This window comes from Nicotiana tomentosiformis, chromosome 6, assembly GCF_000390325.3.
Source record: "Nicotiana tomentosiformis chromosome 6, ASM39032v3, whole genome shotgun sequence".
Classification (NCBI taxonomy): Eukaryota; Viridiplantae; Streptophyta; class Magnoliopsida; order Solanales; family Solanaceae; genus Nicotiana; species Nicotiana tomentosiformis.
Genome location: NC_090817.1, coordinates 24043391 through 24062978, shown reverse-complemented (window position 1 = coordinate 24062978; position 19588 = coordinate 24043391). Strand labels below are relative to the sequence as shown.

Below are 19588 nucleotides of genomic sequence, written 5' to 3'. Positions count from 1 at the left end.
GGTTATTACTATTATGTATGTTACATTAATACTCCTTTCATGTGATATTTGACTAGAGTCATTATTTCGGGAATAACTATTACATTCTCTTATGGGAATTAAAAAATATTATAATTTCAGATAACTAATTTCGAAATTAGTTATTCAGCGATTTCATCGCAATCAAATGAGTATTTAGATGGTTGTCATTTATCCCTTATCCTGCGTATCAAATGAGTCCTAAAATTTCCTCATAGCTTATTTGGATGGTTGTTATTTATTGTATTGTATTGTATCATATTATTATTTTAAATATGATATTTATTTTAATTATTATTTAAATTTTATTGTATCGTATTATTAAATTCATTGTTATGTAACGATTAAAAGATCCCTTTTATATAGCTACCAATTTGGTTTAATTGGGTTGTTACCTTAAAAAAATTCATCTGTCCATTATTATAATTCTATTTTACTCTTTACCCTATCTTTTTTAATAATTGCTCTTTACCCGTAAAATGATACAGTTGAATTTATAACATGGTTTATAGACACACGAAATAGTTTGATCAAGAATATTAAAATAATAAGAACAGAAATAAGATTATTGAAATAACTTGAAGAAAATACAATCCTGGCTGTGAACTAAGCTTCTCCGGAAACGAAAAAAAAAAAAAAGCAATGTTAGGAACAAAAGAAAGAAAATAATTTGATATATTAAGAGCAAATGTTAGCTTTTGAGTAAAGATAATTTTGTGTCCAACTATGAATACAAATTTTTTTATTTATAACTTTATTCAGGGAGACAAGATCCCTAAATCAAACTCTTCTTTAATGAGAATAAAATCCTTCTTAACGACTGCATAACGGTCAATTCTTTGTAACGGATGCTCATTGAATGCTATCTTTTCCAACCGATGTCTTCCTTCCAAATCTTCGTTCTCGGTTCTCATGCCTTCGGAATTTATTCAATACCGATCCCATATTTGCATCCGGTGTCAACTATTCACTGACTCATATCTTATCTGTCTCCAGTTTCACGTGTCATCTCATCATTCATACACCGGTCGCTAATCAATCTTACCACATACATGCTCTACCTATATACTCTATTTTTTTGTAATATTCTACGCTTATTGTCGGTGTGTGACATTATAAAACGATGAAAAACGAAATAATCCATCCAAATATTATATTTATTAAAATAATACAATACAATATTATACAATACATCAAAAAAAATACGTAACAACCATCCAAACCCAAAATTGTCATGCTTTGGTATAATGGCATATAATGCAGTGTCTGCGACTAATTCCTTTTCAAGGACAACCAATGAATGAGTTTTTTTGTTCGTGACTAAAGATTACATCTAAATTAGTTTGTAAGGCTAACCACTCTACATAACATAAGAATTTCAAAATTTTGGGCTTATCAGGTTTTTCAGACTTCTCACCCACTCTTTATCGTCTTATTGTAGAGGCATCTATATATAAAGTCTGCTTCCAAGTCCCAATAAAGTCAGAGTAATTCATAAATTAAATATGATTGCTAACGACAAAAAAAAATTAATAGGAGTACAATTTATGCATTTTTACCTTTGGTAACAGGTAATTATACCATTTGACCTCTTTTGTAAGTTAACAATTCAAATTCGCTATCAAACACTACGGTTACTTTTCACTGTGAATATGCTATTTAACTTTAAGCAATATTTACAACATACTCTCTTGTTCTATACTTTTTCATACAGTACTACTATCACTATATCAAGCAATTCCTTTATGCCCCTCCTTTTTGATCAGTAAGACTGCATAGATTGAGGGCAATTCTGAAACAAATGGTTCTCTATTACTATAAAACTTTCAAATATTTTTTATTTATTCAAAGGAGAAGCCCAGATGCTCTGGTACGGAGGGGTGAGCGGCTGGTTGTGGAGGGCACGAGAAGAGGTAGATGGCGGCCTAAGAAGTATTGGGGAGAGGTGATCAGACAGGATATGGCGAGGCTCCAGTTTTCCGAGGACATGACACTTGATAGAAAGATGTGGAGGTCGAGTATTAGAGTTGTAGGTTAGGATGTAGTTGAGTCTTGACTTACTTCGTACCATTGTGGGACTGGCCACGTAGGGTTTTTGTCTAGGGTAGCTAGTGACAATATTGTGTTTTACTACTTCGCTTTTCAGTGCATGTCCTATTTACTAGCTATCATTTTTGCTTTGCATCTTTCTTCTGCATTTCATGGTGTTCCTATTTTTTCTATGATTGTTGTGGTGATACTAATGTTGTCTCCTCTTGTCGTTTTATCTTTTTGTTTTCTTGAGCCGAGGGTCTTTCGGAAACAGCCTTTCTACTCCTTTGGGGTAGGGGTAAGGTCTGCGTACACACTACCCTCCCCAAACTTTATTAGTGGGATTCTACTGGGTTATTGTTGTTGTTGTTATTGTTGTTGTTGTTGTTGTTGTTGTTGTTGTTTATTTATTTTTTGGCAAAATGGCCTCCTGACCACTTAAACTTACACCTAATTGCCAACCCGGTAAATAAACTTATAATTTTTTCATTTGAACACTTCTACTTGATCATAACCCATATTTTAAACACCTTTATCAGAGCGTGAACCTCAACTGCGCTGACAAGGATTACACATCACATACTAACCCTTTTATTGTTTGACATGTGTAATTAGTGAGTCCCACTTTTAATATTTTTAATTAATTTATCAAATTTTTAAATTCATTATCTTTCTCTTCTTCTCCACCTCTATCAAAACAATTCCATGGTGAACCAAAGCAGCACCACCAGAAGATCCGGAACCACCAACTTCGTCTATCACCACCATAATTTATAGGTCCCACTTTTTAATTCCAATTTATCAAATTTTTAACATATTTTTTTCATCTTCTCCTCCACCACAACTGGGACCAGCAAGAATCATAAACCAACAAAAAGATTAGAAATTCCATTTCACTCTGCGGCGATCATATCGGAAAGCTTCTAATAGCGACCTCAGCCATAAACTACCACCACCCCCTTCATTGACAAAAATCATACTCCAAACACTTAAAATGTGAAGAAGAGAGCCTTTTTCGCCAGAACTTCATAACGAAATCAACCATCGCCATCAGAGTAATGCCCAGATCGAAGAATCGATGCGATTTTCTTCACCCGAAATTCGAGTTATGAGTTACCTTCTTCTCTCTAGATCTTTATACTAAATTTAAAAAAAACTCTAATTCCTTTTAGCCAAAATATAATAACGAAAAGAATGAAGAGGGGATGGAGAGGAAAGGTTGGGGTGAGCGATGGGGTAAGAACGAAAAGAATGGGGCGGGGGGAACGACGGAGATGGAGAGTCTGGGAACGAAGGAGATGAAAGAAAGTGTTGGGATCTTAAATTGTTTTAATTATTATTTATCTTATGTTATTATTTAAATATTTTTATTTATTTTATTATTTTTCTATCATAACTACTACATTCACGCGATATTTAAGTGTGAGTTGTACGTAGTTTGGCCATGTCAGTAATATTTCTTCTACGTATGCATAGTCAACAGTCAGAGGTGTTTATTACTCCTCACTTTGTAAAGTAAAGGTGCTAAATTAGAAAAATTATAAGTTTATTTACCGGGTTGACAATTGGGTGCAAGTTTAAGTGGCCAGGAGGCCATTTTGCCTTAATTTTTTATATGTGACTTAGTCTGTAAGTTACAAATATTAATATAATCCATGTCCTATTTTACGATACTGTGAAATTAGATATTTTGAACATTGTTCTCAAATTCCTCTTTTTTTTTTTTTTTTTTTTGGGCATTGCAATGCGAAGAACTTTACTTGGAGACATAGAAGGAGAGTAATATGCAATACCTCTGCTTGCGAGCTAGGAATTTATAAAAGGGAATTAAAGAAAAAAAAGAATAGAATGTCATATATGGGAATTGAACATGTAATCTAAAACAACTTTTGAACCTCCTATGCCACTTCAATATAATAGACCTTTTGTATTTAACAATTTATATATAACCAAAAGAATTTGTTTTTGCACTATTTACATAAGTACAATTTTTCAATAAGTGGATCCCCCACTCAACTTAGCTCCGCTACAGGCTGCTTGGCATTGTTTATTAGAATAATATTTGTAGTCATCCAACCAAAAAACACATCTAATTTCAATTCGTATTTGTATATGGATTAAAGAAAGCTTACAAGTGTGTCCTACAAGTAGACAAAGTTAGCCGACATATACAATGTTGAAATATTTGAGGATTGAGGTGACAGGTTGACCGGATAACACTATATTTAAATAATTTTGAGAATTAATCACTTGTTATCACCAATAATATTATTTAAAAGAAAGAAGACAAAAGGAGAAACAATTGTTTTAGGATGTGTGGAAATGAGAAGGGAGCAAATTACCAGGAATAAAGATGTAGCCGATATGACATTCCTTATTCCCATCTTCCCTTCATCGTCTGGCACTAAAACGTTTCTTAATTGGAAAACTGCAACATCAAGGGTATGTTTGAAAACGTTTATAATTATACTGTAATTATATTATAATAAACAAACAGATCGCCGTAATTACGTATTGTGTAATTACTAGGCTGTATAATTATTATCCTCGTAATTACACGAATTCTGGTCTTCCAAACAAACCCTAATTAGTTTATTGGCTAGCCATAATATCTCGGTACTGCTCAACTTGACCCCATGCACACCTCAACTATTTTGGTAACTTTCGATATTGCATGCACTAAGCACATTTAATTTTACTCTTACTTTTTTTAATCTTTTAGCAAACAATTTTTCACAAATGTAATGAACTTTTAAATTAGTAAAACACGTAACTGGTCAATTTAGCGCTTTCTGATACTAACATTACACATTGCACGCTAAGAAAGAACAGAATTTCTTCCATTGTCCACGGTCTTTCACTAAAAAAACAGCTAAACGATTTAAGTTTCGATAGTTGAGAAAAATGGAAAGAAAAAAGAGATAATTGTACTGGTAAAAAAAATGAATTTGTATGAGTAACATTATTATATTGTAACCATTTCGATTATTGGTGGTTCAACCTATAAAGTGCGAAAATGATGCCTACAACCTAGTTGAGGAAAATGATACATAAAAGAAAGAGTGAAGTTATATTGACAACTAATTTACGTCACTCAAAAGACAACATACTTTGGGTGTGTTTGGTACCTTAGAAAATATTTTCATGAAAAATGAGTGGGTTTATCTATTATTTTCTCTTGTTTGGTTGGGCAGTGAAAAATTTTTTTTGAAAAATATATTTTAGTGTTTGGTTAGAGTTAAAAATAACTTTTTAGGAAAATATTTTTTTATGATAATCTCCTCACACCCCCCCCCCCAAGTCCACATGTTTCCTTGCTCCCCCCCCCAAATGCCCAACATTTCAGGACTCTATTTTTTTCAAGAATTTAATTATTCTTCTAAAAATTCACACAAAGCCAAAGGAACTAAGGTGCTGCTTTACTTGTTTACGCAAAAACAACGTTGAAATTTATGCTCCATAGCTAAAAAGAACTCTTTTTTTGATTGAAAAAAGTACTCTTTCTACAACATGAAAATAAAGTACTCATTTTATTGAAATAAAAGAAAATACTTTTTCTACATCATTAAAAGAGAATACTCATTTTGTTGAAATGAAAGAAAAATACTTTCTTGAAATGAAAGAAAATACTTTTTCTACATCATGAAAAGAAAATATTATTTTTGTTGAAATGATAGAAAAATACTTTTTTCTACATCATGAAAAGAAAGTAATTTTTTTTGTTAAAATGAAAAAAAATACCTTTTTATATCATGGAACGAAGATATTCATTTGTTGAAATGAAAAAAAAATTATATCTATAACATAAAAAAAAGAAAGTACTATTAATAATATTTTTATTTAGGGTTGGGGATTGGGTGGAGGTGGGGTAGAGTGGGCGGGGTGGGATCGGTAGCTGGGGGTGTGAGGGCGGGTTGGTGGGGATTGGTAGGGATGGGGAATAGGGTGGGGAAGGTTGAAAAAGAATTTTGAAAAATATTCTCTTCTCTTGATAGGGAAAACAAAATCTCAAGAGAAAACAAAATGAGTTCATGAGTAAAATATTTTTTAAAATATTTAAGCTAACCAAACATGAAAAAATTAGAAAATATATTTCGGAAAATATTTTCCTTCATTCCAAACACACCCTTTATGTCAAAGCAAACGCAATCTACGTATAATTTAATGGAAAAGAAAAATCATTTTTTCCATTTTCTTCGTGCAGAATTGCTTCGACTCACTAAGCCCTAAATGTTTAGGGATCATGAACTCAACAATGAACAAAGTGAAATTACAAAATCAGAAGATAAAATAATAATTATTCATCTTTCTTTAATGTAAAGATATGAAGACAATAAAAGGAAAGAAGTTTCTAACTCAAAATGCACCACAGGTGTTTGTGGCTCAGTTCGAATAAGGGGAAAAAAGGAAAAAGAACCATTTCCAAATCTATACATCAAAACTTCATATATATTTATTTGCTACTACCCACCGAGGTGTTTTAGGTTCAGTTTGAATCCATTTATGAAAAACAAAAACTACATCAATGTACTAATTTATGAACAAAATCAAACAAAACATAGAACTGACTTTAATATAATTTTAAAAGGATACGCCTTTTTATTGAATTTATTATATAATATAGTAGGACTCATAGTCAACTGGCTCACGAATGCAAGACTTAAATATTGCCTAGTTACAATAGGGGCAGTGCTTTTGATAATAAAACATAACAGCAAATAACGATGTGTTGAAAGATGCATTAACAACAACACAACTATATATGATACGAGCCTGAGAAACCTTTCCTGCATATATACACCTCCTAAAGCCAAACCAACAGAAACCTTTTTTCCTTTTCCCGCTCGTACACCATTGGAGGCTATACATGTAAAGGCAGGATAAAGGATGACCATCAGATTTGAAACCACAACCACTCTTCAATGCTCAACTTCCAGACCAACCAAAAGTTTAAGCAGCATTACAATTTACAGATGCACCTGCAACAGATTGAAGCAATTCTAGTCACACCTACAAGAAGAATATATAACAGCAGAGGCAAAAGAAACACACGCTCAAGTAGGCAGCGGAACCAAATACCCAAGAAAGGTTACCTGAAATGCTTGATCAGACGAACCAAAAAACTTCTGTAAATCGAAGGATGTTTTAGTTAAAAAGTCATCAAATGAATTCATCATGAAAAGCCAGGGCCACTATCTATTTGGATTTGGACCCTAAAGTAAACAACAAAATCAGAGGGAATTCAGATCATTATCAAAATTAAGACATCGCAGACATGTCAACCCTCCCTCTGCCTACTTATGAAGCTGATACTCAACATGTAGGATGCTGGCTAGTCATAGCTTTAATAATTCACTAGCTTTCCTGAACTAACCAAATATACACATGTATTTGATGCCAGAAAACCAGTGTTTGGGGGTCAGACTCGGCTGCATTTTATTGCTTTGGCATTCCTCCAAACTTGCATAGCAAGACTAACACTAAGCTATCCATAAGGGTTAAGGATTATAATGCAGAGCAACTTAGCCATAATTGGGAAATAATGATGACACTAAATAAATGAAATTGACAAGGATTAGCATAATTTTGTAGGCCGGTAAATAGGCAAAAAGAATTGTCTGTCAAAACTCTGATTCCCTAAAAATTTTCATGCTTTGACATTTTGGAATATTACAGAGTGTTTGCGACTCATTTTATATGAAATTATTCGAGGGAAACCAATGAGATTATTTTTGAAATATTGTAACTAAAGATTACATCTAATAAGGTATAGAATCCATGATCATCAAATCATTTTCTAAGGCTACAAATCCAAACAAAAAATTCCAACAATTTGAGCTTCTCAGGGTTTTCATGCCTCTCATTCATTTGTTAACTTATTAATTCTTCATGGAAAAACTAAATTTTCAAGACATTCAATAAAATAAAGGAAGAAACTAAATAAACAATAAAGACGAGACGCCAATCCCAAACTAGTTGATATAGGTTATACGAATCTTCTAAATCCGTTCCTATACTTGGAACAGTTTCATTTTACAACACGATAATTGTCTACCATGTTAGAGGTACTCTAAATCCACGAATTATCAAAATGCCAAACCTATCTTGCCACTGTACAATCTTTTAACAAACTAAAAGGACTCATGTAAAACACCAGACTTAATGTAAATATGCCTAGCAAATAATTGCTTACGATATAATGGCATTCCCCCGATACTTTCATCCTTTATGGCATTCACATATTTTTTGTCATCATCCAATAGGCCAAGTGCATAATATGCATCTTTAAAAGTTAGATCGTTATAATTATTGATTCTTTTTAAGATCCAAAGCATATTGGACCTAATGACATTTAACAATAATTTCAGATAATATTAGCTCGCTAGTCCCGAGCGAAATAAAGAAAAGCCTCCCAACAAAAAATACAAAAATTTGTTTCCACAGAAACTTAAGAGGAAATTCTACATAAGTTAATTCTCTTGCTTCAGACAATGTTTTATTTGCTCAAACCAGCTTAAAATATTGATTCCTTTACACTCGGTCTATTAGCAACATTATTGAAGAACAGAAAATATGACATGTTGTTCATCAGGAAGATGAAATGCTAGTCCTCCATAGGAGGTTCACTATTGTGAATTAGAAAGCCAAATATTTTTCAGTGATATATATATATATATATCAATAATTATGATACACATTTCATCATCACTTGATGAATTTCCTCATGTACACTTTGAGAAAAAAGTAGCAGTGACACGATCATATCCTTTATTAACATACTTAGATAAGTAATTAATCGATCTTGATTGATTGCATCATTCCACATTAATATGAGCATCATACTTTAATAATCTGAACCGACCCTACGGCACCACATACATGTTGCTATCCAAGTCAATACCATATTTTCTTATAGTTTTACCATTATCTGTCTTCTTTTATAAACAAAATACTCATCTTCATCAATTGTGGTTGACTCAATAGACTTATTTGAAAGTGTTTTGTACATCTCCCATTATACACTCAAAGAGAAGATTTCTAACAGAACAACATGAATCATGCATCGTGAAATTTTTTACAACCTTATAAAAATAAGGATCATGCAATTCATCTAGTATTTCTTTCGTAATTATTCAACTAATATCTGCAATGGTTGATATTTATTATGCTCATGAAGAAAAATCAAGATATGAGGCCCTCTACAAATCTACGAGTCTAAGGCCACTTTGGGTTGCAAGTAAGCATATTAGGAAATCTAACCCATTTGCATATTGCCAAAGAATCTTGATATTTTTTAAGCATGTTCCATGCACCCCTGTGAAGCTGGCTGGTAAAACTATCCTTGAGAAAAAGGATTAATTTTCCATGTAAAACTACTCAGCTAACCTTTAAACACGAGATCTCTCAACTGTTTTTGATAAATCCTAATACACCTCAATTGAGAAGATTCAATAATTGTATATGCATAAACCAAGAATTGCTTAAATAATCTTCGGGAACACAAAATCATTGGAAGTTCATTCTCCCTTTCTTAAATTCTGTAAGCAAATTATTCTCGCATGTTAACACATTGTTTTTTCTCAAATTGATTCATCATCTCCCTCGAAAGGAATGTCCTCTCTGTAGCAATCCTCACCATATAGAAAAAGTAAAGGATATTGCGGACTTAAATAGGCACCATTCAATTCATTTATCCTTTGCAAACTTATTATTCGGGAATGATAAAATACTAACTTCATAGCATGAGTTCTATTTTCCATTTCATTTTTTATATCGTAAATATATAATTATGCAAACTCGGGTGGATCCCTAGGGGCAATAAACTTTCAATTTAATGATAATTCTACCTAGACATCTTGAATGTTTTTGGTCCCCATGTTTGATGACAGAAACATAAACTTTTCCCCGCATTGATGTAAAAGAAAATATAGAATAGTAACTCTTAATACTCTCTCGAAAATGGTCAATTTCGAGACCAACATAAAATAAGAGTTGGAGAATAATAAACTATATATGAAATGTGGCTATTCTTTTCATAAGACAAAATAGATGTTTCCTCTAGTCCGATCCAAACAACATAAAATGCTACATCTACAAGAAATTATATGAGATACTTTAGTCAAATAATTTAATTTCTAGCAAGTAATTTTTTACATGAACCAGAAGTAATTTGTAGTTGTATTTTTGTTTGTCGTCTGGAATCATGACTATAGTCCGAAGTGACTTAATTCATTGTATTATTGTTTTAAATTGACTATTAAATTTTTGATTCATTCACTAAACTTACATAAAGCATTCACAAATTCCTTCTTATCGTTATTTATAGAATATAGCAGCATAAAGGTTCAAATACGTAGTTCTCGGATATTTCAAAATTTTCCAATAACTTTTCTACTATCAACTCAATACAATAACACAAGGAATTAAGTCAGTTCAGATTATAATCATGATTCCAAAACACAAAAACAAAAAATACAACTAAAAGTTAGTTCTATTTCAAAACAAAAACTACTTGCTAGAGCAAACATATCTTAAAACTTATTAAAAGAATATTCGCATTCATATATAGTTTATCATTCCCCAACTCTTAGTTTACCCATGTCCTAAAAGTGACCATTTTCAAGAGGATATTAGAAGTTATAATTCTATATTCTCATTTACATCAATAGGGGGAAAGGTTGATGTCTCTATCAATCAAGGTGACCAAGAACATTCAATTTGTCTCTGCATAATTATCATCAAAATGAAAGTTTATTGCCACCTGAAGGATCCACCCCAAAGTTTGTGCAGAAAATGAAAAATAAAATCATGTTATGAGGATAGTATTTTATAATTCCTGAATAATAATTTGTAAATAAGATTTTAAATCAAAAGACAGGGATATTAGTTTCATAAACTATTTTCTTCGTAATCATGGTCAAATCATTAAAAAAAGATTTCCTAAGATTGTTGATGATATGAAGCAAATGTTTGAAGGCCACAATATTTTGGCTAAGACATTTAGAATGGTAAGTAATAGATTTCAAGAAAACATAAGCTCCAATGTTAGACTTAGATTGATAGGGTAAAGGGGCACCGACAGAAGAAGATACAACTTACCGACGATTTTTGAGGTTGTGTTGGTGGCGGGAGGATTTGAACTATCTAGATTACAAAAATATCATTATTGAAACCTAAAGGATAAATGAATTGAATGTTTCGTATTTAGGTCTGCAATATCCTTTACTTTTCGTATGATGAAAATGGCTACAGAGAGGGTATTAATTCCTTCAACAAAGATAATGAATCAATTCTAGGAAGACAATGTGTTAGCATGCGAGAATATTTTGTTTACAATCTTTAAGAAAGAAAGGATGAAGTGTTCTCCGAAAGATTATTTCAGCAATGCTCGGTTGATGCATATACAATGATCAGATCTTCTTGATTGAGGTTAATAGGATTCATCAAAAACAGTTAAGAGCTCACATGTACAAAGAATTAGCAGATGCAGTTTTGCATACAGAAATTAATCCTTCTTCTCAAGGAAATGATAATTCTCTTGTCCAACTTCACATTGGGTGCACAACACATGCTTCAAAATTATCAAAATGTTATGGCAATATGCAAACGGACGGCTACCCTGATTTTTTCATCACGTTTACTTGCAACCCAAAGTGGCTTATGATTAGTAGATTTGTAAAGAGTAGGGTCTTAAATTTTAGGATCGTCCGGACATTTTATTTAGGGTTTTCAAAATCAATTAGATCGCGTAATAAAGGAGGGAGAGTAAAAGCAGGTGTACAATTCAACTTCTAAAATAATAATTAATTTTTTAATTTATTTTACATAAGCTAATGTTTTTAAAATATAGATTCAACTATTTATTTATCTAATAAATTCTTTCGGTGCAGTGATTTATAAGGTTGAGTTCCAAAAACCAGGGCAGCCTCATGCTCACATTTTGTTTTTCCTTCATGAGCATAATAAATATCTCACTGCTGCAGATATTGAATGAATAGTTTCAGAAGAAATACTAGATGAACTGGATGATCCTCATTATTATAAGGCAGTGTAAAATTTCATGATGCATGACCCATGTGGTTCTGCTAGAAAATCTTCTCACTGCATGCAGAATAAGAGATGTACAAAGCACTTTGCACAAAAGTTTGTTAAGTCAACCACAATTTATGAAGATGGATATCATGTTTATAAAAAGAAAAGATAATGGTAAAAATATCAAGAAAGATAGTATTGACTTGGATAGCAGGGATGTGGTGCCACACAACCGATTTTTATTATCAAAGTATGATGCTCATATTAATATGGAATGGTGCAATCAATCAAGATCAATTAAGTACTATTTAAGTATGTTAATAAAGGATATGATTATGTCACCGTTGTTTTTTCTTACATGAATCAAATATTCAAATGTTGATGAAATCAATATGTATTATGATTGTCGATATATATCACCATGTAAAGTTGTTTGGAGAATATTTAGATTTCCAAATTCACCACAGAAAACTTCTTCTGGTAAGATTAGCATTTTATCTTTCAGATGAACAGAATGTCATATTCTCATGATGATGCAATTGATGATATTGTCATATTCATAAAGGAATCAAAGTTTTATGTTGGTTTGAGGCAAATAAGACATTGCCTGAAACAAAAGAATTAAATTATGCAGAATTTTCTCTTTAAGCTTGTGTGGAAATAAAAATTGAAAAGATGTAGAAGAGAAAAACTTATGTATTTTCTATTGGGAGGATTTTTCTTTGTTTCGCCGGGAACTAACGAGCTATATTATCTCACATTACTGTTGTATGTCATTAAAGGTCCAACATGTTATGAGGACCTTAAAAAGTCAACAATTATGACCATCCCACTTTTAGAAATGCATGTTACGCACTTGGCTTATTGGATGATGACAAAGAATATGTGGATGCCATAAAGGAAGCAAGTACTCCAAAATGCTATCGCATCTTAGGCAATTATTTGTTGTGCTGTTGTTATCTAAATATAAATATGTCTAATGTATAACTTAATTTGCATGTATTCCAAGAAAAAGTAGGCCTTCTAAGACTTCGCTCCTAGTGAATTTAGGTATACTTGTCCTAATTTAACACTTTCAAACAGTGTTACATCTAAAGGCTAGTGCATTGGAAGGTCAACATAGAACATGCATAAACATTCCCAAGCAAATGTCTCATATTTATTCTCCACCTGATACCTCACCCCATGTCGTATGTGATCATTTCTGATCTTGTCTAACTTTGTACGACAGTACACCCACCTTAAAATCTACATTTATATAACACTTTTCTCGTGGATATGTTGGGACTTACGCTCCTATATAACATATTTTGTCTCTCAACCGTTCTGTAAAACTTGCAGCTCACTTTGGTAGTTTGGTAGGTATGTTCCTGTTGTATAACACTCCGCAACACTCCTTCATTTCAGAAATCATATTTCAAATTTAAGTGCTACATCTTCATTTTTCCTGGCATTCTCCTAAAAGACATAGCCAAGATATGTGACATATAGTTCAAGTTCTTGGTCAACTCCTTCGGTGGTTTCATCATAAACTTAGGGCAAACAACACTCAACTTCATAATAGCTGCAAGGTAATCAAGCTAAGTCAATCTTTCTAAAGGTTCTTATAAATAAAATAAAGAACTTAGACGAGAGTTGCAAATTTTCACACAACTAGGAACTCATCAATAAGATAAGACTTTCCATTTTTGTAGTGAATCACCAACCTGCTATTGTCTTGTCAATTGGATAAATATGAAAGCAATATAGTGAGGAAAGGGGAAACAAAAGCAAAAGCAAATTATTTTGCTAGTTACCCATCATTAACTGTAAAACCAAAATATTTTCCATCTTGATTTCCTTTTAACAACAATGATAGCAAATCATAGACAAAGAGCACATATAAATAATCCGTCCAATCAAAAACATGAAAGAAGAAAGAAGCAAGAGAGAAAGGCGACCCATTCACGTAGTTTTTTTCAAAGTCGCTTTAGAACATAAAATGGACTTCATGAATTCAAGCTGGCTCTCTTAGCCAGCTGCTGATCTCTATCATGCATCTTTCTCAAGGTTATTTGACTAGAAAGATAGATGGGAAAGACCAAAAAGAGGGAGGTAGCAACAATGCATTTTCCAGCATAGCGTGACACACTAAGGGAGGGAAGTAATCAAGCTTGAGCATTTAATCGGAAAGAATTATTTCCTCTCCTTCTTGTTTATAGCTGGGAATCATCTTCAATGAAAAAACAGTTATTTATATTTTATACTTCTGAACTTTCATGAAAAGATGTATGCATACTACAGATGATACAATATTTTTCCTGTGAAAGGGTACATGAAGCACTTTTTATTAATAGAAACAGCCAATAAAGCAATCAGCAATAAACTAGATAAGCAGCTCAATCTTTCAATTAATTTGCTGATTTGGACAAGCTAAGGAGCTCAATAAACAAACTTAGCAATAGAGTAGTGATTGTGCCCTGGTACTTTCAGCATTAATTCACCTGGAACCTGCTCAATCTTTCAATTAATTTGCTGATTTGGACAAGCTAAGGAGCTCAATAAACAAACTTAGCAATAGAGTAGTGATTGTGCCCTGGTACTTTCAGCATTAATTCACCTGGAACCAAAGGTTCCAGGTAAAAGTTCAAGGTAAAATCAACTGCCGGAATTTGACTTGGTAGATTATGCACTAGATAATTGAGATAACAAGTCTAATTACAGACTTACTATGTAACAAGTATAATTCATTTAACAACCATAACAACATCTACTGTTAATGTGCTAAATGTTTCAAAAAGAAAATAGAAAGATACATTGAAAAGAGACCAAAGATGCGATCAAATCCTAAGATGAAGTAAGCAACATAATGGAACCACTGAATAATCTGATAAACTAACCGTGGGAATATGAAGTTTGCTTCTTATCATCATCCTAGAGAGAGCCCAGAAAATAGCAATTCCAACTCCTCATCCTGTGAAGTGGTTCTCTGCATAAAATGTGAGACAACAAAAACATGAAAACCCCATATGTTTAAAAAAAAACATAAAGCCATAAGAAATCTATGATACACTTATAAGATAGAATGTCCACTAGCAAGGAGTCAAGTGACTGTAGAGATACATGTTTACTTCCTTCTAAATATAAACTTGCTCTTGTACAAATCATGATTGTGAAACAAAGCATGAAAGACCAGAAAACATCAGAGGAATTCTATACCGGTTTCTCCAACAATTACCCTATAAGCAAATAGCGCTAGCATTGTATGCCCACCGAATAACTGCTTGACTAGAACTGACTACTGATCAGACAATATGCCAAAATTTTCACGTGGGCAAAAGGGAACAACAGCCACAAGCAGATATACATATTGGGTCTGGTATGAATTTCAATCAAACCAATTCTTCTCTGATAGGAGCTGAAAGGGTGATATTCTTTAACTGAGTATGTTAAAGGAAGAGGAGAACACAAATAGGCCAATCTGTTTTGAAGGATCAAGAGGATTCCTAAAACTAGCAAGAGACAATCTCTATTATATGAGGCAAAATCCATACTTGTTCAGGAAAATTTACTTTTCCTTCGTGCATAAACAACTATTAATCTGCGGTGGTAGCAAATTCATACTGTTTTTTTGAATACACAAAATCGAGTTAGCAATTTTTAATGCTAATCAACTGATATAGAGCAGAATTCATTCAGGAAATATCTCTTTCTACTGCCTTGAATTTACCCAAAATTATAAGAAGATCCAAATGCCAAGAATCCGACAACTTTAGGTGATACTTATGCATGGAGTACATTGAGAAAGTAAATCGCAAGGCATTTTCCCCATACACGAAGTCTCAGCCCTCTAAGTATTTTCTACTGAATAAATCTATAAGATAGCAGTAGAAGTCAGTAATAAGCCATGCTGAAGACCACATATCAAATGCTTGAGACACTCCAGATAAATGACAATAGGCCGTTATCAGTGAATTCAACCCTGGATAGTGTAGAATTGCAGAAATGAACATCAAGCAAGACATGAGATGTGCTCGAATAAGAAGTTTAAACAAGTCTCCTTTTCCCATAGTGTACAACAGTAAAGTACAACTACTATAAAATAAGAGAAAGAGATCTCAGTGACCATATATCCTATACATGCATATCTCCCCCCCCCCCCCAAACCAAAAATATTTTTTTTGGGGGGGGGGGGAAGTTGTATGCACCATGTACCTGAATAGAAAGAAGTTGCAGGATTTTGTTTAGGACACGCATTCGATGAGTGGCATATGCACTGCTAGGTGGAAGTCTGCTCATTCTCTTCATTTCTTCATGAACTGCTTCCGTTTTCTCTTCAGACGCCATCTGCTTCAGTGAATTTTTAGAAGATTGGGTGCTAGGGAGGCCACCTTCAGGGTGATTTAGGGCAATGTTTTGATTAACTTGATAGAAATGATCCATTGAACCACCTATAGATAAAAAGACAGATTAATGCAAGGATAAATCAGAACCTCAAAAGAGAATATTGAAGAAGGCAAAGTTTCACCCCTCTATGCTACTTAAGTTGCCTATATATGTACAGAACAGAGACAGTAAATGCACTTTAGCAAACCATGCTACTGAGGTTTTGAAATTACACATCAACTAGCTATAATTTTAAGAAAACAACTACTACACATCAGTTCTAAACGAGTTGAGATCGGCATATAGGACATAAAGTAAAGTGCTAACATGACTAAAACATATTCTTAACGAATAGGTATCATCTATATAGATCTTTTCTTCGTGCACTACATTTTGCTAAATCAGCACGGATTCCAAGAGATTGTAGGTCATTCAAGACAACTTACTTCCAAGTGATTTCAGGTCTATCTCGGTCCTTTTTATCACCTTCACACTCACCATGATTTCCATCTACGGACCAGTCCATTTAACAGTCGATGCAAAACATGATCAAACCATCTTATGCGACATTTTCTTATTTTATCCTTGATGTGTGCTACTTAAACCTTCTCGCAAATATGGTCATTTCTACTCTTGGTTAGTCTCTCATCTCTGTGACACTCATATTGTGGATGTGCTGGACTTAAACTGCCCAAGATTCACTCTCATATAATATTGTTAGTCAAATACTATTTGACAGAACTTATCTTCCCTTTTTCTGACATGCATCATTTTATCGCATAACACTCTGGTAGAACTTCTCCATTTCAACCATTCGATTTTGATCTATGTAAAACATATTCATCTATCATTTTATTCACTTAAAACAACGAGCCTAAATATCTAAATGTTTGTATTTACTATTTAGGAACTACAATCCCGTCTAATCTAACCTCGACTTTGCTATTCTTATGTTGACTAAACTTGTGGTGCATATATTTAATCTACTTCTGCTTATCATAAACCCTTTACTCTCTATAATGCTTCTCCATAATTCAAGCTTTTGGTTGACACTTTTACTGGTATTGTCAATAAGCACTATATGTCAGCAAATAGCATACACAATGGCACCTCATCTCGTACTGTGTTGGGTTGGTAAACAAGTATGGCCTCAATGGCGACCCCTAGTGTCTAGTGTAAATCCACGGTTATGTGAAACTCCTTTATATCTCCTACTATTATGCTCACACTAGTCCTTTATGGCATTTATAAATTTAATATAAGTTCCTTTCTTCTCCAACACCCACCAAAGGACCTTTCTAGGTACTCTATCATATGTTTTCTCTAGGTCAATGATTATTATAAGCTCCTTTCTTCCTCTCATGATAAACTTCCATCAATCTCCTTAGCAAAAATATAACCTCTGTTGTGGACAACCAAGCATAAATCCGAACTGGTTCTCTATCACTCTTGTAGTGTCCCTAAGTATACGTTCTATCACTCTTCAGAAACTTGAAAGCTAAAAACCTTTTCTCTTTATTCTTCTATTATATACAACATAAGAAATAAAAGCTAGAGAAAGGTAGGTAGTACAAATGCATGACTAAAAGGTAATAATTAAATACACAAACATAGTCAGAGGTACCATTAAAATTGAATATAACCTTCAATACAATTGCATTAATCTTCTTAACCTTTAAGTGGTCATGCATTCGAAAGTCTTTTTTTTTCTCGTTTTTCGCCAAAATTTCCTAAATCAATTGATTAATTTGTTAAACTCAATCTCCTAAGTGATAAATAGATAATTTGCGTTTTGCTAAATTGTGGTTACGTAGAGAACTATGATATACAACTACAACACATGTCTGATAGGTATGCAACCATCCATAATTCAACTTTACCCCTTCAATACAAAAGCAAATAATAAATTACATTCATTCAAAATTCGAAATATTAGCAAAGGAAAAACCGCTAATCAATATGTATCAGATACATGAAATCAAAGCCTCAACTAGTAGTAAAAAAAAACTAGAAAAGATAAAAGAAAATAGAAATTCAGAAAAATAAATTAAATACCTGTACGAAAATAATCTGCAGCAATCCACGAGAAAACAATGGATACAGAGACCTCTTCGGCAGAATTTCTTGTGGACACAAAAAGAGTACGAAACTCACTATCGTCTCTAACTGCCGATCGCAAAACCTACGTTTCCAGATTACTTAGAAGGGACGGTATCTTGAATCCACGGTATCTTGAATCCACAATTGATAATACCTCTGCTTATAAAGCAGATATTCCCTGGAGATTTGGACTTGCAAGAAAACGCTCAAAATTTTAAAGAGAATGTCACAGTGACCCCTTTAGAATTGTTATTATCTCATACATACCCCTTATTTTGTGAGCAAAATATATTGGATTGATCAATTCCACGAGAGTGTGACAAAAATGGTCCCTTATGCTTGGGGTAGGTTAAAATTAGTCCCTTAAACCTACCTTTGAGAAGTTTTGGTCCTTAACTTTTCCTAAAAGTGAGCATTGTTTTTTTTTTTTTTTTGCTTATCTAATAGTAGTATACTTTAGTTGTTAAATTTAACGGGAACAATAAAAAAATTAATAGCAACTCACATCTAGAGGCGCACTTTTTGTCTAATTTTAGTGCACGATGTAGTTTCTTGAGGTGCAATTTCAACTATTTTTGGTGTTGAAATATTTAGAATTTGACGGAATCTTTTTGGTGTTTTTTTATTTTTTTTTAAATCTTATAGATAAAGTTTGTTAATGTATTCCATAGAGACCAAAAAAACAAAAACTCCATATTTAAAAGATTACTTATTCGTAACCATAAGGGAGAACTTTATTATTTTCTCATCAATTCTACCTTATTTTTAGTGATAAATTATACTTCTTCCGTTTCAATTTATGTGATCATATTTTCCTTTTAGTCCGTGCCAAAAAAAATGACTCATTTCCATATTTGGAAATAATTTTCTTTATGCAATAATTTATAGTCACACAAAATATATGTGCCTCACTTTGTACCACAAGTTCAAAAATCTTCTCTTTTTTCTTAAGCTCCCTACTCAGTCAAATAGGTTCATATAAATTGAAATGGAGGGAGTACTCTTTTTGTTTTTCCATACGAATTCAACAATGGAGAGAAAA

At 32.8% G+C, this 19588-nt stretch overlaps 1 protein-coding gene across 3 annotated transcripts; it reads right to left on the bottom strand.

The window, feature by feature from the left end:
* Positions 1 to 6618: 6618 nt before the first annotated feature.
* LOC104105405 (uncharacterized) lies at positions 6619 to 18651 on the bottom strand. Of its 3 annotated transcripts, none has more exons than XR_688351.4 (5): positions 18502 to 18651; positions 16276 to 16511; positions 14961 to 15049; positions 7143 to 7175; positions 6619 to 7028 (listed from the first exon to the last, which is right to left on the bottom strand). XR_688351.4 is itself a non-coding variant. In XM_009613694.4 (4 exons), the coding sequence occupies exons 2-3, from the start codon at positions 16501 to 16503 to the stop codon at positions 14990 to 14992; spliced, it is 288 nt and encodes a 95-aa protein (XP_009611989.1). In that variant the 5' UTR covers positions 16504 to 16511; positions 18502 to 18651; the 3' UTR covers positions 6619 to 7028; positions 14961 to 14989. The 3 variants fall into 3 exon arrangements, 1 of the variants encoding a protein (XP_009611989.1); XR_011408408.1 differs by having other exon boundaries at positions 6900 to 7028; positions 7143 to 7262; XM_009613694.4 differs by lacking the exon at positions 7143 to 7175.
* Positions 18652 to 19588: the final 937 nt, after the last annotated feature.

Bases quoted from the DNA above. Each gene is read 5' to 3' on its own strand.
- LOC104105405 (XM_009613694.4), bottom strand. From the start codon at position 16,503: ATGGATCATTTCTATCAAGTTAATCAAAACATTGCCCTAAATCACCCT. The intron at 15,050-16,275 runs GTACATGGTGCA...CATTTTATGCAG, and splicing joins TGCAACTTCTTTCTATTCAG to AGAACCACTTCACAGGATGA.